The sequence below is a fragment of the Chaetura pelagica genome, unplaced genomic scaffold, assembly GCF_000747805.2.
Source record: "Chaetura pelagica isolate M959 unplaced genomic scaffold, ChaPel_1.0 scaffold222, whole genome shotgun sequence".
NCBI classification, from domain to species: Eukaryota; Metazoa; Chordata; class Aves; order Apodiformes; family Apodidae; genus Chaetura; species Chaetura pelagica.
Window position 1 is genome coordinate 4,437,984 of NW_009952711.1, and position 22,296 is coordinate 4,460,279.

The 22,296-nt window shown below is 37.5% G+C and overlaps 1 protein-coding gene across 1 annotated transcript in view; it reads left to right on the forward strand.

Annotated features, from left to right (window-relative positions):
- Positions 1 to 714: 714 nt before the first annotated feature.
- MYO1E (myosin IE) overlaps positions 715 to 22,296 on the forward strand; it is a 59,760-nt gene continuing 38,178 nt past the window's right edge. Inside the window, exons 1-13 of the mRNA XM_009994528.1 lie at positions 715 to 906; positions 3,332 to 3,421; positions 4,114 to 4,208; positions 10,015 to 10,102; positions 11,655 to 11,744; positions 12,697 to 12,828; positions 14,064 to 14,198; positions 15,714 to 15,846; positions 17,646 to 17,842; positions 18,894 to 18,974; positions 19,364 to 19,450; positions 20,687 to 20,773; positions 21,910 to 22,077. Coding sequence (XP_009992830.1) covers positions 715 to 906; positions 3,332 to 3,421; positions 4,114 to 4,208; positions 10,015 to 10,102; positions 11,655 to 11,744; positions 12,697 to 12,828; positions 14,064 to 14,198; positions 15,714 to 15,846; positions 17,646 to 17,842; positions 18,894 to 18,974; positions 19,364 to 19,450; positions 20,687 to 20,773; positions 21,910 to 22,077 — 1,575 coding nt within the window. The remainder of the gene's footprint in view (positions 907 to 3,331; positions 3,422 to 4,113; positions 4,209 to 10,014; positions 10,103 to 11,654; positions 11,745 to 12,696; positions 12,829 to 14,063; positions 14,199 to 15,713; positions 15,847 to 17,645; positions 17,843 to 18,893; positions 18,975 to 19,363; positions 19,451 to 20,686; positions 20,774 to 21,909; positions 22,078 to 22,296) is intronic.

Sequence of the window (22,296 nt, forward strand, 5' to 3'; positions counted from 1 at the left end):
AAATTTGTGGGTGTATCTGTAGAACCTAATTACTGTTCAAATAAATTGGAAAAAACCCAGATTTTTATTTCAAGTGGTACAGCTTGAAATGTCACAAGTTTTCAGCAGCATCCTGAAATAGCAGTCTCTAAGTGTGCGGAGAGAATATCTGTTTAGATGTCAGTTAAGCATAGTGACTAACAGATCAAAAGGGACTGTTCAGACATGCAGCCGACAAACTGTGTAGCATCATTTGCAGAACATCACTGAGGACTGACTGCATCAGGCTGACAGCTTCCCTCTGAGTAACAGCCTATGTGCAGGTTTGACCTAAAAGCTGTGACTGTAAAGGATGGAGAATCCACTCTGCCCAATGTAATAGTTCAGGTGATTATGATCCTCACTAATAGTTGTACTGTAGGAGTGTAATTTTTGCATCCTTAGCTTCCAATAACTGCGTCTCGGGAGGAACGATTGGATTTTATTCTCCTAGATTTAGAAATATCTGTCATCTGAAATCTCTTCTGTGTGTAGAGATTCACAAAACCCCACGGAATTACCTTCTAATTTTAGAGGGCAGCACAATTCTTTAGTGTTCAGAGGCAAGTCAACTGACATTGTTTATTTATGCTTTTATACAGTATCTGGATCAAGGAATGGAATTCAGTGAAAGAAAAATACTTTGGAAGTTGGAATTTGAATGGATTGTTTTCAGTTATTTAATGCTAACGAGCAATGTTCCTCAAAATTAACCTTCTTGGTGCTTATTGTGCTTTCCTGCAGGGTAGCAAAGGACACTACAGATACCACTGGCAGAGCCACAATGTCAAGCACAGTGGAGTGGATGATATGGTCCTCCTTTCCAAAATCACAGAGGATTCCATAGTGGAGAACCTAAAGAAAAGATACATGGATGACTATATTTTTGTATCCTTTATAGTGTTTTTTTCAGTGTGACTCTGTGGACTTGCTGTGCCAATGTGAACCTTACTATATGTATGTATTTTATTTAAGTAGATTACTCAGAGATGCTGAGCGTTTTGTGTAACAGTTCACCTGTGTAAGACACAATTATTTATAAATTGAGCTAATTATGAGGGTAGAAATTAAGATCTGAACACTTATTTTATGGTATTCTTTTTTATATTTGGAATTGTTCTTATAATTGTTGAAGATAGGCCTGAAGTTCTATATATTTGTTTCCCATATCCATCTGACCTGTGAAGGTACTGCAGTAGTGCTTCTTCTAAGAGTAATGAATAGGTTTAAGGCATATATATGTGTCTTGATACCATGTTGTCTTCCATACTTCCAAAATTCTAATGCTTTCAAAATACCTTTTCTTCTGTGACATAACTTCATTTGCAACTTGTTCTGGAGTTGTTCATGCTGTGAATCACGGACTGATAGAAACGGGTGGGCATGTGAACATCTGTAAATATACAGTGTTTACTGTAAATATACAGTAAATTTTTTTTCTATGATTAGTGAAAGCACGAAAGATTTAAATACTTGAACATATAACCTAACAAGAGAAACAGATTTAGCACCAAAGGTTTGCCTTTTTTTTGTTTGTTTGAAATTTCATATGGAAGTAATTCCTTGAGATAAGAATAGCCACTATTTCATTTTTAGCTTTCACAATGCAACATGAACTGCAATAATGAATTTGGTAAATACTAATAAATGTAGTTATGGACTGGACAGTGATACTTGCTTCTTCTCTTGTAGCCAGCTTTTCATACTTCTAGTAGTATCTAGAGAATAGTTTTCTTGAAAAGTAACTTTTTGTCACAGAAAGAGAAGGAAATATAAAATCTGCTGCCTACTTCCATATATTCAGATGGTTAAGAGCTAAGTAGCAGCTCAGTCTAGCAAGGACTGATAGAGGAAAATTAATGTTACAGTTGTGCTGCATTTCCATCCCGAACTGCAGAGCTTTTTAATATGTAGGTGCCCATGGCTTTGGATCTTCTGTTCAATGAAGTACCACACCATTATTAAATTTGTCTCATACAGGTGTGATAAAGTTGCATCATATTTGTCAAACTGGGGCAAATTATATCATTCTTCTGTTGGTAACACGAGTGCTTTTGTCTCTGTGGAGCGTTGCATCTTCCATGCAGTACAGTGACAGGCTTGAGTGCTCTGTGCTGAAAAAATGATCGTATGCTTCTTATAAAAATAAGTGAGATTAACCTGGAAATGGTCTTTCTATTCAGGCAGAAACAACTATGTTTTCCAAGAGGACTTGGGGTCACATGAGGGGTCAGAGTTTTCTGTTAAAGCATTTTAATTCCTTTCCATAGGGAGAAAAGACTCCTTTGCAGTTCTGTGAAGGCTTTTCATTCTAGAATGGAGATCATCTCTTGAATCTTTCAGTTGTTTGTATGTCCACCCATGAATGAACATCTCTCTGTGATTTGTTGCATAGAGATTACCAAATCATCCCAGAAAAGGCCAGTATTGTTTACCAACAGAAAACTGTCACTTTGGGTGTTTATACTGGCACAATGGATGCTTGATTTGTTATATTTGAGACCCAGATGTTGTCACTCTTCTTTGAATTGAATTTAAAAGTGTGTATAGAAAGCACCGCGAATTCACAATATGGAAATTATGTTCAGTGAGTTCTATGTCTTTTCTATCATGTTACCATTTTGTGCAGTGGCACCACAATAATAGATTCTTATGTAGATTGGCAAAATACAGACATTCAGAATGTTGCAAAAAAAGCTTTCTGGGACTAATAATAGCATGAAACTGATTGTCTTCTTATAGGGCAGCCTGCAGGATAAGACTCCTAAGGACTGTCAGTGGTTACACTCATAAAATAATACCACATACTGAATTATCTCATTCCCATATCTCCCCCACTAGTGTACAGCTGAGTAATTGTCCAGTTCAGCTCATCAGTGGCTGTTTCCATCCAACTGTGCATGCTCAGCACTATCTGAGATCAGTGTGTCACTATACTATATTCTGCAAAGGTCAAAACAATCTTTTCTAACACTGACAATACGACCTCCTCAGTTACAAAAGAGTGAAACAGTTTCCTGTTTCTGTATTTTTATCCAATATGTGTTGTGTTTGGGCCTCTAATACATGTTTCTATACTTAGCTTGTCCAAAATAAGTATTTTGATAATATTAAACTATCCCATTGAATGATATGTTTATATTCTTGTAAGGCTGCACATTTTTTTATTAACAATTGTTGTAAGCTGTGAGGCATTTTACTATTATTTGAAGCTGTGCTCTCTTATGTAATAGATGGAAAGTTATTAAGCAGTCACTAGTGGTAAGATAATACTTTATGAAATTGTAGTTACCTTAACTTCTTTTGAATACAGACTTACATTGGCTCTGTATTAATCTCTGTGAACCCTTTCAAGCAAATGCCATATTTTGGGGAAAAGGAAATTGAAATGTACCAAGGAGCAGTAAGTAAAGCAATCTAAAATGTACTGCAGTATTCAGGGGCACGTAAATATTGTTCTACACAGTTAAACTCTTGGAAGCATTTGTTTCTGGGTTTTGTTAGCATTGAACTAGCCTGGGAGAACTTGGCTGATACCATTACCATATATTAAAAAATGGAGATGCCAAAATCATGCCACTTTTGAAAACAGAGCTTGAAGACTGAGTCAGCCCAAGGATATAAGGGACTTACAATTCAGTTTCCCTCTCTGCTCAAGTTGGGCATGTCCATAGATTCGGAAGACTGTTTGGTGTGAATGGACTCTGGGTGCAGATGAGATATCCAGCAGTAGGTCTTTGTAGCAGTTTAGGTAGTTTAATGTTAGCATGTGACAACTGGTTGAACAGGCTTAAATTATGTGAGTTTCTTTTGGACAAGTAATACATTTTAGGCACAGACCATTTTTAGAACAGGGTGTTTACGACAGTTTAGGAGAAAATTATGGATGAGAGAAAGATCAGTAACAAAACCCAGAGACTTTGGTTTGTTTTTATAACATGAACAAAAAAATTCCTGGGGAAAATTCAGTATAAAGTGGGATTCAGAATTGTTTTTCCAGCAAAATAATTCTTCCAATTTCAATATAATTCTATATTGCTCTTTCTGTGTTATTTAAAGCTGTGTTGAAAAATTATTCTCTGTTTCCCTTCCTAGGCACAATATGAAAACCCACCACATATTTATGCTCTTGCAGACAGCATGTACAGAAACATGATTATTGACAGAGAAAATCAGTGTGTCATTATTAGGTAAGAAAAAGATCAGTAAAAAAATCATATTTCAGTGTTTTAACTTAAAGAAGCAGAAACTTATTTTTTACTGTATCAGCAAAAATCTTCTGGATCTATTACCACTGAACATTCTGGTGTTTTCTAGGATAGCTAAGTACTTTCAGACCCTCCCTTTTGTTTTCCAGTGAAATCCCAATGCTAGCTCAACCACAAGAAATCTCTCTCAAAACCAGCTTCATGCCTGATACCAAGACTGTAGTAACTTGAATGACTACATGAGAGAGATGGATTAACCACAGATACTGTTAAATCCAACATTCTCCCATTGACTGCTATTACCATTCTCTGGTTTTAGTACTGTTTCTTTTTTTTTCCCCTGTTAAAAATAAATATAGTTTTGTTGCTTTTGAAATTTTGCTTGCATTCAGTGAGAGACAAAAAGGAGAAGAGAGAGGCTGAAAAATGATTTATTTTTTTTTTTCTTTTCAGTTTACTATATTTTAATTATTAGACTGAGAAAATTCCCTGAAGAGTTAATACTGAACTACTTCTAATGACAGGCATTATTTAAGTCACAATCAAAGTGAATTTTGGGTCAAGAGGTGTGCTTTGTTCTTATCTGTGGGTTTATAGGTGGTGTATGATAAAGTATGCAGGGAGCAAGAACTGCAGGCTGTTTAAGCTGGTACACTTACACCTCTTCTGACTTTCCTTCTTACATAGAAAACTTCAGAGGTTCACTGTAATGCAGCTGGAACTGTCCCTTACCTGTGGCAGTGGTCTCCAAAGTGGGGTGCGTGTGTCACAGGGTGTTTGCAGTGAAAATCATTGGGATATAGGGAGAAAATATTAGACCTGCAGTAGTAGATATATGTAATGTGTAAATAGATAAATTATATACATACATCAGGAGTGTTTGCTCAGACATCTTTTAAATGGTGATGTGTGGGATCCAAAGTGCTTGGAGACCGCTGGCCTATGAGACTTTCCCAAGAACCTAGGGAAAAGAAAGAGGAGAAAAAGGAAAAATTTGAAGAGAAACTGTAATTATTTTATTAGTAACAGCTTTTCTTAAGATTTCTATCCTTTTTCTGTGGAATGTGTTGAGTAGCACATTCATGCACTATGAATTTAACTGCTGATGCATTTAGCAAATGAGAGATTTCAAGAGTGAACACTTTCTTTCTCCGAGGGCCCTCTCTGATCTTCTCACTGGGGTGGCTGTGTGCCCTGCATTGTTAGCCCCAGCAAGGCAGGAAGTCAGTGGTGACCAGATCAGATGCCATCTGACTGAACAAGCTCAGTCCCTTAGGCTGGAGCCTGTTAGGGCGTGGTAGATGGTCATTGGTGTTTAATCTTAAATGCCCTTGCACCACCCATTTACTAATTTAATGTTGTTGCACTATTGTAAAGAACTGGTCTTAGTATGTGGGTCTTAGATGTGGAGGGGCTCAATGTGCAAGTGTTCCTGTACCCTACCTCATGATCCAGTGTGCAAATAGATTTAATGTTAATATGTCTCACTGATAAGCTACCATGAAAGCTTTTGATGAATAGCTGTTTGAAGGTTATATTTACTGTTTTATTTCCTTGAATCTATGCCTGGAAGAGCTTTCCTCTGTAACATGTTACAGTGGAAAAGTGCACAGATGTGTCCCTCTTATTATCAGCAAAGTGTATGTAGGTATGTGGAAATCATTGATTTTGCATGTAGGAAGGTCAGGCAGGCATTAACAGCTTGCTGTACTGAGCTGTACTGCTGTACTGAGTTGATTTTGCATGTAGGAAGGTCAGGCAGGCTTGCTGTACTGAGCTGTACTGCTGTACTGAGCCCTGGCTACAGCGTGGGGCCATATGGAACAAAATGCCCAGAGCTTTTATTCCTATCTATCTTATATCTGAATGGTTCCCTGGGCTCAGCCTTCCTTTTTGGAAAACTGATAGCTGTTGCCATGTTGAAGTTAGTAGCCCCATTTAGTTTAATTAAGACTTGTTAGGAATGGGTAAAATTGGGATTTATCTTGTTTTTTGAACAAAGTAGCATCCCAGAACCTGTGATGTTTCACACAAAGCTAAATTTAGAGTGAAAACCTTTAAAATGTGGTGAACTGTGCTTAAAAATCACATATTTTTAATCCACTGCTAATGCCTTAAAATGCAGAGGGTCACATTTTCTCAGAGAGGTGAGATGCAGATCTGAGATGCAGACTTCCAGGTTTAAATTCACATGAGAATTCTTATGCTTGAATGATAGATGACATGCTCTGGGAAGTGTCTGCATTTTGCATGTGTAGAGTGAATTTTCTCTCTGTGTGCCTAACCTATGCAAAGTCTGCTGGAGTTAATTGAATTCTACTGCAAAACTGAAACAAGAAAAACCATATTTGCCAGTCCCATTTCAGAGGTAAGAAAAAAAGGTTTAGGTTGGACTTACAGTCAGATGAAAAAGGCTAAATCTGCCTCACGGTGCACATGGAGTCTCACAAATGGAGAGGCAAGGATGATGGGGCAGGCATTGGTGCACACCTATGTCTTCCTACAGCATGTGATTTGGGCATCTGTGGCATCTGCCTCTGGATCTGGGAGAGGATGTGCATTCCTAGAGATTAGGCAGAGATTTCCAGGCAGGAGAAGGTCCCTGCAGTGTACTGCTGTAGGCAGGACCCTGTGTGTGAGGACCACACACCCTCTGGGCAGGATGCTTTATTCCAGAATTCTAAAAAATACTCTTAGATACTGATAGCAGGAGTCCGTCCCCTTCAGAAAGTCAATGAATTAACTAGGAAAGCAGATCCAAAAGAAAATACAGTTCTCTGAAAGGCTGAATAGTTGGCAACCAAAGATAGTATTTTTATGTGATAATGCTACTTTACTGTTCCAAAGAAACTTTCCAGGGCCAGGGAAGCCTGTTTTGTTAGTGGAGTAATTGTAGCATATATGCATATGCATTAAGAAAATTACATGTACGCATGTCTGATGGTAGCTGAGGAGCCATAAGCTATTTTGGATGGCTGTTAACAATGTAGGCAGTGAGGTTATTCATGGGCTGGATTCTGGCTGGGCTGCATGCAGGTGCAGTGTGTGCTTAGGTGGGACCAGGGAGCAGTACCTGCAGTTCTCTTCCCTCCTTTTGTATGCACTGGGCAGAATGACAAAGGAAGTTTACTCCTGTGAGTAACACGGTTATGCTGGAGCTTGATTTCTCATTAAGTTTAAGTTTTGCTGAGGCATGGTATTTAATTTATGCCTCTATTGAACCAAGCTTATAGATGTCTGTTAAAATTTCTGCATTGTCCTGGTGATGTAGATAAGTATTACTTGTATTGTTCTACAGCCAGAGATACTATATTAAATGTAATTCAGAAAATTAATTTCAGGCAGAAGGATTAGGCTATGTATTGGGTTCTTGCTTCTCTAATCCTGGATTGTATTTCCTCTGGGAAGGAAAGAACAAAAATGTTTCCTTCTGCACTTACAGCTTACTCTTGATTTCAGCTAGGTGTTAATTGACTTTGCTGAACAGAACTTAACTTTTCTGAAGTTAACAATGTAATGTTTTTATTCTTAGTAAGAAAAGTTGCTGAGAAAATTGTCAGTACTATAATCCGCTTTAAGCCGTTATAATAATTTTTTCAACCTTTAAAATCCTCTGTACTTACACCTACCAAGCTTGAAAATTATTCTTACATTTTCTTAAAATAGTTTTAATAGCAGCAGAGCAGTAAGATATGCAGAAAAGCTGCTGTGTGAGAATAATTTAAAAAAAAAAGGAATGCCACAGTTTCCCTGTTACAGTTGACTACCTGAGCTTTACTGGGGGCAAGGTACCATCCCCTCAGATAAAGCTTATTTTCGTTCGTAAATAGTGCATCATCCTGTTCTGTTATAATTTGAGCAATTTACTGGACTGTGATCCATAAAACTAAAAAAAAAAAGTGTATGCATCCGTAAACATAGAGTAGACTCTGAAAGGCAGGCTTTCAGCCAAATTCACTTACTATAGAGAAGCACTTACATAGGAACAGACTAACAATAACTATATTCCTCCAGCTCAATTTCTGTGGCAAACACTATGGAATAAGAAATATAAGCCGCTCTGAACACGGAGAAGAAGGATAGTTTATGCATCAAAGAAAATCTTACAGAAATGTGTTACGTTTTTACTGCATGATAAGTAATATTTGATCATATTCAGTGTTCGGTCCCAGATTCTTCTCTCTGTGCAGTTGAAAACTACACATGCGAACTCAGGAGAATGGCTGAGTTGAGATTGGCTTGTCTGTCTTGTTTTACAACATGTTGAATGAAGTTATTATGAGCAAATTCTGAAGAAATGTTATTTTGATTATCAAACTGTTACTTACTTGAATTTCTAAATACAGTTTGCCATCCGGCAACCTCTGTCTGTCCCCATGAATGTAGTAGATACCAACAATACAGGCTTTCTTCTTGATGCTTAGGAAAAGATGAGTCAGAGTAATAAAAATCATAGTCTGCACTTCACAGAGATCATCAAGAAGTATTTTTCCACCTTTTCAAGTTTCTGGTTTCATCTGTAAAACTGCAGTCAGGACAAAAGCATGAAAAATTCTCTGGGGAAATCTAAACAAAACAAAAAAAAGCCTTTAAATATTTCTGTACTGTTTGGAAGCTTTAAAGGTGTAAAATAATATTTGCAATTTAGCAGTTTGGGGAGCTTTTTCGGAATTAAACCTTTGGAAATGTCTCCGTTACTCATGCTGATAAGGAGCTATGAGTTGACATTCTCAGCAAGTCCTTTTCCTATGCAGGACATGGTGATGTCTCTCTTGCAAATGTAGCTAAAATCTGTGCAGGAAAAGGTGTGCATTTGATTTGTATCCAGAAACAAGTAGGCACAGGATAGAAGAGTCTGCAGCATGCAAGAAAATTACTCAGGAGTTTAAAGATAGCTCAGATTTTCACACAAGAAAAATAATATTTCTGATATGACATTGAAACAACATCTGTGTATTGTTTTCTATATTAATATAGTTGTCTGGGTCAGGGCAAATTCATTAAAGTCAAAGCTGATTTGCACCAAGATTGATGTAAGTCTGGAGGAATTCTGTTGAAGTTAGCTTTAAGAGATGAAATGAAGTGTGAGGTTGGACTGCCTGGCATGCCAATCTTTTTTCCCTCTTGAGAAGCTTGCTAATTGCAAGAAGGCAAAACTAGTGATGTTGCAAACATTATTCACTATTGGGGTGGAATATTCTAACGGAAGGAAGGAATTGTGAAAGTTCATCTGGGAAGATTAAGACTTGTACCCTGTGTCAAGAGGCATAGGAACAGGAAGGTAGTTCTTCCATCATTCAGGATGTGATTAATAATGCCTCATTATGTCATTCAGGAACACCTAAAACAAAAGGCTGCTGAAATGAAATAGGGATCTGGCATGGTGTTTAAACTTGGATTTTCAAATAAGTTTTGTGTTGAGATCTGCAATCCGACTAAATTGAGATGGGAATTGAGTTTTTAATATAGTTATTCTCTTTAGAGCATCTTGGTTTAAATATATTTAATTCTCAATTTAGATAATTTTCTGACTTCGAAGTCCCAGAGATATTCTGGTGTCCGTACAAGATGATGTATTTAAAATTATTCACAAACATATCCAAGTGCTGTGCTACAACAGTGTATCAGTCTTTGTATTACCAGCTTACCTGATGTAAATATGGTGTATATTTATTATTATTCATTGTTAAGGTACCTAGTCTTAGTTAAATGAGAGAAACCTTGTATTACTCCATTCTAGGCTTAGTTAAAAATTAATAGGTACATTTTTGTGTTCCTTTTCTTGTAGTGGGGAAAGTGGTGCTGGAAAGACTGTAGCTGCTAAATATATTATGAGTTATATCTCCAAAATTTCAGGAGGTGGCCCTAAAGTACAGGTGAGTTGATATGAAGTAATTCTGAACCATAAGTGTATTCTACATACCTCAGATGGGTAGAATGAGAGAAGTCTGCTGTGGCAGACACTAGCAGCCAAGAGGCACTGCTGAAAAAGCTTGTGGGTGAGCAGCTATAAATATGTACAAGCCCTCAACAGCAGACAGGCAGCTGAAGTGGACAGAGAACTGCTTGCCTGCAGGTTGCTGGGCTGCCTGTGTGATGGGATTCCCTGGGGGAATCCACAGACACAGAATCATCACTGCTAGAAGTTTTGTGGTGCTTGTGCTGAATCATATCTACAAGCATTTTGTTTTAATTCTTGTTCTTAAGCTGATTAAGAACAACAGTCAGTCTCATTTGAGTAATGTGTGGGTTTTTTCCCTATTGAAAACTGACTTGGATTTCCATGTTTTTATTACTTCCATTAAATATGTGATTTGTATGCATACATCAGAGAGCCAACAGGAGGAACATGATCTTGTTTTATGAGGTTATCTAATAAAACAGAGTATCTGAAAGCTAGCTGAAGCAACAAATAGCTGCTTTTGTTAATAACTGTACTGTCATTGTCTGCATTTATCCTTCAAAATGTATTAACTAAAGCTAATTGAGTGAATTAGCGGTAAAAATTCCCTTAATGACATTAGTGTCATTCATTGACTGGCGGTGGTACGTAGGTAGTAGCTGCTTTTCCCAGTCCGGTCCTTTTGAGTGCTTATTGTTACTCTGTGCTTTATTGCAGTCTCTGATGTTGAGTATGTTCTTTCTGCTTAGTTTTGTGCAACACTGATACTGGAATCATTGCAGAGAATAATTCAGTAACCAAGATAACAATCCAGAGAAAGTATGCGCTGTGTTATTTTTTTAATAAATACAATCATACTTTATAAGTAAATATTGCCTTTAAAACATTCCAGCTTTTTGTACAAAATTAAAAATTACTTAGTGTTTACAGAGTAACAGTTGATGAAGTTGGTGAGTTGTCTCGAGCATTTATTTCGAAATAAAGTTCAATCTTCTCTTCACAATGCATTAGGTTTGTTCCAAAGCTGGTATCTTGTTCGTACTTCCAGCTCCTTGGATCAGATAAAGAGACAACAGTAACACACTTTATTGATTTCCAAAGCAGCCAGATAGCAGCATCATGCAGATTCCCTAAATTTCATGCTTCTAGATGACTTCATTGGTTGTGTTTCCAGACCTCCAAAAACGTCTAAATGCTCATGTGTAAGAAGGACAGTGTTTAAAATAAAGATAATGAAAAAAACAGAGCAGTTTATTGGCTGTTATGCTTGGCAGAACAGTGAACAGAAGGACCAGTTTTTAACCTCAGGCATTTTCTTAAAAAAATTGGAACTTCAAAAGATAAGAACTATCTGAAAAAAAAGATGGTTAGATCCTATTGCTTATCTGATCAAAAGGATTTCTTACAGATGCAGGCTTTCTTGTTTTATTAATATATAATTTAGATTCATGGTTTTCTAGAAAATCTGTAAGAACTATAAAAATTTCTATTTCTGATTCTCTATTTCTTGTTTCCTAAAATTTTAGCATGTTAAAGATATTATTCTACAGTCCAACCCTTTGCTGGAGGCCTTTGGGAATGCAAAAACTGTACGAAACAACAACTCCAGCAGATTTGTAAGTCCCACTATCCTAGAGATTACTTTATTCTTCCAACTTCTGTGCTACTACAGGGACAATATTCAGGAATATAATATAAACTGACTAAACATAAAATAAATTAAATAAAATATGAAGTATGTTTTAAAACATAAAGTATATGTTGAAAGGCCTCAATTTGTTCTGTATAGATGACTTGTTTGTTTCTCTTACAGTATGAACTGGTCACTATTTCTAATATGTTCAGTCTGCAAGCAAATAAGTTACCAGCAATAAAATGGCCAGTTTTCCAGATCAGTAAAACATATGCAGTAATATTTTTTTAAAAAAATTATAATTGATAGCTTTTTTAAGGATGGTTTAATCTATTTTTTAGAGTTGTTTGATGGGAGATGCCTTTACTAATATGTACAGAAAATAGGAAGGAATTATTTTCAGTCTGTCATTAGAAAGTACTTAAGACAATACAGTGAAATGACTTCATTAGGTAACGTACTATAGGTTCTTCTTTAGAATTTTACACATAGGCTTTGCAAATGTAAGGTTTGTTCCTCAGTCAACGTGTGTGTTAATGCAATTAATGTCTCCCTGAAATAAAAAGATAATTGCTTTACCTTGCTTCTTAACAGAACACTGTGTTTGCCATTGCTGGTATATCTGTTAACTTTACTTCCCATACAGATGAGCCTTATGATTTCCTTTATACTAAGCAAGAGTCTCAGCAGTGAGAAGAAGCCACTGACTTCCTCTCTACATTTGCATTAACACGATACCCAGAGTCTAGCACAGTGTAGATGCAGAAAGAAATGTGCTAGTTCAGGAAGCCAAGCTTAGGTTGTAACTTGAGGCAGCTGTGTCACTGCATCCGTAAAGGTTAAATATCCTGGTAACCTTCCTTGAGATATGGTACAAGTGCATGATTTCAGATTTGATTTACTAATAATTAAACAGCTTTAATTATTTGTTGTAGGGGAAATACTTTGAAATCCAGTTCAGTCCAGGTGGAGAACCAGATGGAGGGAAAATCTCCAACTTCCTACTGGAAAAATCTCGAGTTGTTATGAGGAATCCTGGAGAGAGGAGTTTTCACATTTTTTACCAGGTCAGAAGTATATGTCCTTTCCAAGTTCCTTAAACTAACTAGGACCAGTTTTTCCTTTTGATTGAAAAGTTGTTCTCAACACAGTGAGATGACTGAGTGCATATTCAAGAAGGTAGTCTGGATATCACTGGGAAACTTGATGGCTTATTAAGACACCATCTAACATAGACCTGCCTAGCTGCCTTTCAGCTCAAAAACAAAAATACTTCGGTATTTCAAAGGCCTTGCCTGGAAATTCACCGTGAATGGCCATATGGAAAAGACCAGTAGAATGTAACAGAAAATGAGATCATGCCATGGGAAATCTTTCTAAGTTGGGCTATAAAATTACATTTTGCACTGGAGTTCCATGGCACAGCTGTGAAAGAGAAGTTTGATTCTCAGTTAAATTTTCTAGGACATTTAGGTTAATATCTATTGAATCCTTCAAGCATCCTCACTTCTTTAGCATTTCAAAAGGCTGTGCATTCGCCTCTTAGGAGGTATATGAACAGTTTGCACTGTCCTGCTGACTTCTCTCTGTGGCTTGGAGAGGCTTCTTGACACAGGAGTTAAAAGACACTGGGGTTTTGACTGTTCTCATCTAAGGTTAGTTTTTCATTCCTTCTTACTGCAGCCATGTTTGTGCACAATGGTGTAGATTCTACAGAGGTCTGAGGAGCCTCTTCTGGCATAACAGAAAGTACAGGAACCTTTTAAAACTATTCTCTTGTTTCTTCTTGGCCCCTAAATGATGCAGAGGTGTGACTTGAGCCCTGCTCCAAATCAACATAGTTCAAAACTTGCTTAAATGTATGCTGTAGTGGGCATAATGGATACTTGGCCTCACAACTGGAGTCACAATTAATGCTTTCTTAGCATGTTCTTTCAACTCTGCCTACCTTTCAGTAGGCATGGGAAACACCTTGCTCTGGAAGATCTATACTACACACTGCAGATTGGAAAACCAGCTTTGCCTTATCTTGCTCAAGTAAGGATAATGGAAGGCATTCAAGTCAGTCACAGTTTTTGCTTTTTATTAGATCTGGAAGTTAGAATAAAACCATTCCTGGGGGTGGGAACGAGAATTGTGGTCTTTTGGGTTAAACAATTACAAAACATAGGAAGGTTACATACCTGGCACAGCACTATCCAGATCTCTGCCAGTAATTTCAGGCTTAGTCATGTTTCTGACCTGCCTCACCTCTGCTGAAGACCACTGTATGATACCTAATTTGGGGATTTTTATTCTGCAGCTAATTGAAGGGGCCTCCTCAGAACAAAAAAGCAGTCTTGGCATTACCAGTATGGACTACTATTACTATCTGAGTCTCTCGGGGTCCTACAAAGTTGATGACATTAATGACAAGTTGGATTTCCAAGAAACACTGGTGAGTTTTTTACTCCATAATTTGCACAGTAGTGGATGTATGGTTCATTTTTCTGTCCATTTCTAGCAAAGATACTGATTTGTTAATGTGGGAATGAGAAATTAATGTAGACGTAACTTATTTTAATCATATTTTGCCCTGAGGAGAAGGTATGTTGCTCTGATGGGGTCCTATGTTGCAGCCTAACAATCCTGAGAAGGTAGGTAGATAATTTTTGTAGAAAGGAGTTTGATTCTGTTTGTTCTCTTTCAGAAGGTTGTAAATGTAATTAAATTTAATTGAGTGCAGATAATCTGCAGTATGAAAAATGTGAAAATGCAAACACAGGAAGGAGACTTCCATTAGAAGAAAATACAAACGAGCACTCTGGTTTAGCTCAATTCTTAGTGGTGACTGATTTAAAACATGCCCATTTAAAACAGTGCAACCGGAAGGCTGCAGAAAGGGATTCAGAAAGCACAGATCAGGGATCTTTATCCAGTGCTGTTGCCAGTTCGTTGTGTGACCTTTATGCAAGTCATGTCACCTTGCTGGTCTCCTGTTATTATAAATTAACCTTTTAAAATAAACATATTAACACATCTTCTTATTTATATTTGTAGCACATTTAAAGGGCTAAACAAAATGGCTACTGTTGTATTCTAGCCATTGTGGTATTTTAGAAAATCAGTCAGTTGAGAAGATATTCTGTAAGTTATCATGTTCTCTAGAGTCCAAAAGCCAGTGTTGTTATGGATTATATAAGAAGGCTGGGGAAGAGCTGTTCCCTAGCGCATGTAATGGTAGGACAAGGGGTAATGGTTTCAAGTTAGAGAAGGGGAGATTCAGGTTGGACTTTAGGAAAAAGTTCTATACTATGAGGGTGCTGGATCACTGGAACAGGTTGCCTAGAGAGGTGGTGGGGGCCCCACCCTTGCAGACGTTCAAGGTCCGGCTTGATGGAGCTCTGAGCAATCTGGTCTAGTGTGAGTTGTTCCTACTTACTTTAGGGGGGCTGGACTAGATGACCTTTAGAGGTCCCTTCCAACCCAAGACATTCTGTGATTATATGATTAATTTCTTGTGTCTGAAATTTTCTGGCCTAAGCCAGAGAGACTGTGCTGTTTTTTAGAGTCATTCAGTACAGCATCATAGTTCTTAGTCTCAGTGGCTGAACTGTCTGTGTAGAAGGGCTAAAAATATTGTCTCTTAAGTTTGTTGTTTCCCATTTTGCAGTGAAACAAGTAGGGGTTTGTTTTCTCAAGAAGTTAATTTTTTCCAGAATTAATTTTGCTAACACGTCTTCAAAATGGTGTAGATGCTTTTGTATTTTATTAAAAAAATACAAAAATGCTGACACGGGACATCTGGTACCTTTTGAAACTTCAGTGCAGGCTGTAAAGAAATTTGGTTGGCTTAGGTATTTGAAATGCTTTGAAAAACTCAATTTTTTAGCATCACAATTTTAAGAAGACCTCTATGAGAAGGGTCACTGATCAGATTGTTTTACTGATTCAATTTATTTTTTTTTCTCAGCATGCAATGAGTGTGATTGGGATCTTTGCAGAGGAACAGGCATTGGTGCTACAGATAGTGGCAGGAATACTGCATTTGGGAAACATCAGCTTCAAAGAGGTTGGCAACTATGCAGCAGTGGAGAGTGAGGAGTGTAAGTACCTCTGGAAACTGTTTCAGGATTAGCAGTGGGCTGAAAGCGGGGTGGCACAAAGTGAGCTGCAATCTTGAGCTGCTTATCCAAACATGGTGCATAATTTCTTACAGTTTGAGGCTGCTAATTTAGATTCTCTTCCAAAACCTATGGTACTGAGGCCTCTGCTCTGTCTTGTACAATGCCACTGACTTAACCAGGAGTGCAGTTTTGCATTTTGAATTTAAGAAATCATTTTCCAGCCTTTGAGTATGAAATAATATAAATTGTGAGAAACCCTTTTAAGCAAAGTTAGTTAGAATCAAATTTATATGGACCATTCTTGACAGACATTTAGAAAAATGACTGTTGATTACTCTTTGAGAATAATTTTTTCAGTGACGTGCATATACTGCTTTATAGTAATTTCTGGACTGTAACTCTATAGTCCCTAATTAGGGCAAATAATTGGACATCTTAATGTGAAGTTATACCAAGTCATGTCCAGCTGTTCTTCCTTTACAGTAGTAAATCATTAGCAGAGTGAAGGAAGGGTTTCTGAGGTATGCGTGGTGGTTCATACCATCACACTGTCTTCATAAATTCTTACTGTAGTGTTACCTAAATACTTACTCTGGCATCTATACAGTATACATGAGCATATTTGGTCTATAATTATCTACAGTTTTCCCCATTTAAAAGCATGTGATGTTTGACCTTTTTGTGTGCTCTTCAACATGAGTTCTCACTGAGTTACCAGGGATGTTGCCAGTGGTTGTGTGGTTCCTGGTCCCCTAAGGTGGATTTAATCAGCTTGCTGATGTAATAAATCAGATTTCAGAAAGCTGGCAGTTATTTGTCAGCTTTAGATTTACAAATACTGCTTGATAAATGTACTGAAGGGTTTAGCAAAATCATGCTGTGACATTACAGATGTGTAAAACACAAGTAGCTGCTGCCTTAGTGATTACTTTACATCCTTCTCACACTAGCAAAATAGATCTGAAAACAGTGGAACATGGAGGAAACACTGTTAGAGCATTATGTGGTTTAGAGGAGATGAATACCAGCTCCAAGAGCTGTCCATGGGAGCTGTTTCCATTTGCTTTCAAGCTGTTTCTCTTTTTCCATTCTTAAGGTGTGTGACACCTGCAGCTAACACCTACACCATGTGCTAAGAGTGCAAAGAATACTAGACTTGTATTAGACACTTACTGCACTGATGTATTTTTCTGCTTTACTTTTAAACAAGGGAAACCAGAATTTGGAAAGTACTTCCAGAAAAAAGGGGCTTAAAAAACCAAAACCGAATAGATGGCAAGGCAGTTGAAAACTTTTGCAGTACATTAACTTTGATGAAGAAAGGGAAAGGATATTAGGAATTAGATATCATGTTCTTTATTAAATTTTAAGCATTTCATGTTTTTCCAAAGAAATTTCAATGGTGTAATTTTATTTAATGTATGAGCTCCATGCTTTATTTCCATCTCCTCCAAGAGTGATTTGTTTCAATCATATGGTTCTAAACTTATGACCTAAGCGAGTTAATGTGTTTGAAGGACTGAAGGTACAGAAATGGTTGACTATTTAAACTTAAGGTTGTTTATCTTAATTGAAATCCATGTAAGCAAAGAGTTGAAAATGTCCTTTTGGGAGTTTAGAGAAATTTTAAAGACATAAATTGCTGCTCTTTAAGCTGCATTCCCCATGAGGCTTATTACTGACAATTGCTATTAGAAATACAGCTCATCTTTTTTCCTTCATAATCAGTCCAGTCATGATTTCCAGTCACAATCCAGCAACACTGATCTTTCTTGCAGTTTTGGCTTTCCCTGCTTTTCTCCTGGGAATTAACCAGGATCGCCTAAAGGAAAAACTGACCAGCAGACAGATGGACAGCAAGTGGGGAGGCAAATCTGAGTCCATTCATGTAACTCTAAATGTGGAACAAGCCTGCTACACCAGGGATGCTCTGGCCAAGGCCCTTCATTCCCGTGTTTTTGATTACTTGGTGGATGTAAGTTGGATTTGCTTGATTCTACTGAAGTATCAAAACAAGTACAAGTACACTAGGAATGTTCCTTGCAGTGCTTTTCTTGTCCATCATGTCTTTCACCCAGCGTTTCTCTGCCTAAAATTTAGTAGCAGCTCTGAGCAGTGCAGTGGGAGCATGACCACAGCTGGCAGATACAAGGCACTGGTTGTATGATAAATGCTGTGCATTCTTTGAAGGAAATGATCTGTGCTTTCAGCACTATATTTGCTCAGTCTCCTGCCACAGCTGTCCCATATGATATTCTGACGTCTCCTTCCTGTCAGCACCCACACTTCTCTGAGTCTTACTTTCTCTTACATAGGTTGAGCACTTTCAGATGAGCAGAATTAGTGGGTTATGGACCCCTGCTCTCTTACCCAACTATCCTGCAAAGAACCCCTTCAGCATCCCAGTGTTGTGGCATTTGAGCAAGGGTTACACTCCATTCTCCATGCTAAAGTATTCTCTTGTTCAGATTGAGACCCTGGGCTGGATTGCTGGGGGAGAAACCTTACCTTTGACCACAGATGGTGGCTAGATGGAGCAGAAGTCTCTTCTGTGGTGGCACTGCCGGTGTCTTAGAATTCTCCCACATCATGGCAGCTCTATAATTCCCAGTGTGTCTGTACCAGCACTGACACTGCAAAGTAGGGGAATACAGAAACATGTGAAAAGATTGATGATAAGATCTGCCAAATGCATTAAGTGTCAGACGTAAAACTGTTCTCTTTTTTTTTGGCTGTGTTTCTTCAACTGAGCCAGTTACACCAAAGGGGGAAAGATTTTTACAAACAGTAGATCCAAAGGCCCACTAACCTGGAAAACAGGGTAGTACACTCCTAATTTCCTAGCTGTTAATAACACTTTATTAAAAATGGGAAGTAAAATACCCTTCCACATACATTTGTATTCCATTAAAATATGTCCTTTCTGAATAAACCAAATATTGTTATATAAGTATTTAGGAGTATGATTATGTCTTTTAAATATATAAACTGCACTTGAATTTTACATTTTGTTTCTGTTTTATTAGTCTATTAATAAGGCTATGGAGAAGGACCACGAGGAATATAACATTGGTGTCCTTGATATTTATGGCTTTGAAATATTCCAGGTAAGGCAATGCAGTATTCAGGGTTTGAACTGATCTGGCCTGGAAGAGCTTTTTGTTATTTAGGAGGGAAAAAATCCAAACCAGAAAAAAACCAAATCTTGTGGCCAGAATAAAAGCAAAAAAAACCCCAAAAAACCCAACCCAGGACATAGAGTTCTCACTGGTAATGTCTCACTTAATAAACACAAAGTATTGAAGAAACTTCAAAGAAACTAGGTCATTGATCTAAACAAACAAAAAAAAGATCTGAGAATACACAGAATTTCTATAAAGTCAGCAACCCATCCATCTCTGACAGTGTTTTTTTGAAGCTTCTTGCCTGTGTAAGAGTTAAGAATTATTGTATATAAAGCATGAGACTAATTTTTAAATTGTTTCCTTTTCTATAGAAAAATGGTTTTGAACAGTTCTGTATCAACTTTGTTAATGAAAAACTACAACAGATTTTTATTGAACTGACACTGAAGGCGGAACAGGTAACCAGACATTTATTATTTTTTAATCAATGAATGAACTATTGCTTTTTCAGTTGGTGGGAGAAAAAGAGATTTTATCATCTGCTAGCAATAAAATTTGCCTTGTTAAGCAAGACAAAGAAAAAAACCACCTTTGCTGTTGGCTAACCCTGAAACTGAAAACCACATCAGCTACAGACATATTTTCTCAAGTACAGTGAGTCCATCACAGGGTGTACTAATGCAGTCATTTGACTCTGCCCAGACTTGCTGCATATTCTGACTCACTGGAAGAAATGGAAAACTGATGCCTGCTACCGTCCCTGTGCTTTCCTTGGACATGACACACAGTTAAATGGGAATACTCTTCTTCGTTTCCTCCACACCCTTTAAAATTTTTTTTTAAACTATAAATACGAATGAAATACGTTACTGACACGAGTGCAGAAGCACTTCTGAAAGCATTTGCAGTTCTCTGCTCGCAGCCTCACTGCAAAGTCCCACTATGGGAATGTGAGCTTCTGCATGGGAGGGCAGACAGAATGCAGCTGAGACAGGAGCACTGTGTGCACTATGAGCTCAGGCCTGGCACCAACTTTAGGACAGTGTTTTCAGGGCGGCACATACACAACTGCCTTTTTATAAAAGCAACTGATTATTGCAGATGAGCACACTAATAAGCTGCTAAGTGTCTAGCTGAACTCGTGTATGCAGCTGAGTGGGTCAATTTAATAAAATTTTAGTCTGAATTTTTTCCTCAGTCTCTAAGATGTCTTTATAGTTAGTTATCGCGTGAGGGAATAAAAAGAAGGGCTGTGTTTTCCATTTTGTGTGCATTTCTAAATCTGTTGGTTTGGGGGTCTGATCCTTGATGTGTCTGTCAGAGCCTTAGCTTTTGTATTACATTAGGATATGGATGCTTAAATGCATTGTCAAGATACTATAAAAGCCACTTTGTTGCTGTTTGCGAAGTGCTTTGACAATAAATGTTGAAATATTCCTGCTCTTCTCAGTAACTGCTCAAGGTCTGTGAATGACAAAATAATGTGTGGGGAGAACAGAAAGATTCCGATTCATCTCTTAGGCAGTAGAGCTGGATTTAACTATCAACAGGGTCACTCTCCCACCTCAGTCATACACTTGACAAGTCTTTCTGAATGTGAGTAATGCAGAGTTTGTGGATGTGTAGTACATTGTAAACCTAGTGCAACATCCCTGCTGCAAAGGAATATTTGCATCTTTCTTTTTCCTTAACAGGAAGAATATGTGCAAGAAGGAATTAGATGGACACCGATAGATTATTTTAACAACAAAATAGTGTGTGACCTTATAGAGAACAAAGTGGTAAGTATTTAGAACAAACAGATGGAAAAAACAGCAAGATTTTGCACTAAAATATTTGGGCAACTGCTTTGCTGTCAAGAATGTTTGTAGGAAAAATGGAAATACTGTTGTTCAGTTACTGAGTCATACGAAGCCTATATATAAATCTTACATAACATTTCTTATAAGAGCTCTAAGATATATGTTGTTGAAGATAACGACCAAAAGGAGAACCATAAAATAGCATGATTGATGTGTGATTACAAAACATAATGATAGAAATTAAAATTTTATCCACCTAAATTTATCATTAGCTTCATGACATATTCTGCTTTACGTAAGATGAGGCTCTCTGTGTCCCTGGGAGATGTATTTCAGTTTGGGGAAGCTACCACACCAGCTTCCTTTGAGGTACTGCCACAAATTAAGCAGAAATGAGTGAAGAGGAAGTATTGGGAAGCATAGATAAAATGTAGATAAAATAAATTTTGTGTCTTTGCTCCACAGAATATTCTGCAGTTTAAAGTCTTTATGTCTGATTTCGGCTAACAAATGTTGAGTTGTCCTTTAAGACAGAAGTAGGTTGTTGTTCAGCCAGTTCTTTGTCCTCGTATAAGCTAGATAATTTGGACAGGAGTTCAAATATTACAGTGACTTGCACAGCAGATTTTGCCCATCTCCTCTATGTATCAGGATAACTGGAAAGAGAAGATAGGATTTCTGTCACAATCTTAGATATTTAGGTCCAAGTTTGTTAAACTACAACATATGAGTTTAAGTAGATACCTCAGACATGGGTTTATTTTTTGGTGGAATGAGAAAGAAGATTGCTTTGTGAAGGTACTCAAAATTAGACAAATGTTGGGTGTTTGGGAGTTTTTCTTCTGGTTTTTCTGACAGCAGTCATTGGTTTCCCCATCATTTCCCTCTGTCACTATGATTAAACAAAGTGGCATCTCTCCTTAAACTGTCTGCATGCTTGTGTACAAATTAATCTCTAATTTGAACTGTACTGATTGGGAGGAATTCTTCCTGCTGTGACTTTGCTCTAGAGTTTTTGTAGCAAATATAATTTTTTCTTTGGGGAAAACTAGCAAAATAATTTTTTTCTCCTTCATTTCTTTTGCTGTTTTTGTTATTCTTCCCCAATGCATTAGAATCCCCCAGGGATTATGAGCATTTTAGATGATGTGTGTGCCACAATGCATGCAGTGGGAGAAGGAGCTGACCAAACACTGCTCCAAAAACTCCAGATGCAGATTGGGACTCATGAACATTTCAACAGCTGGAACCAGGGATTTATCATTCATCATTATGCTGGAAAGGTAATTTGTAAAGTCATCACTGAATTCTGCATAATGTATTAATAAAGAACAGTGATGAAAGGAAGGGGAATGCCCTGTAGAGAGTGGTTTTGATTTTGACTAGCCAGACTGTAGCAGGAGACAGGGTTCCCCTTTCACAGTGTAGGAAGCTTAGAACAAATAGGCCCTAATTCCTGTACTTAGCAGAGATGAGTCTGGGCCTTGCTGCTATCAAACATA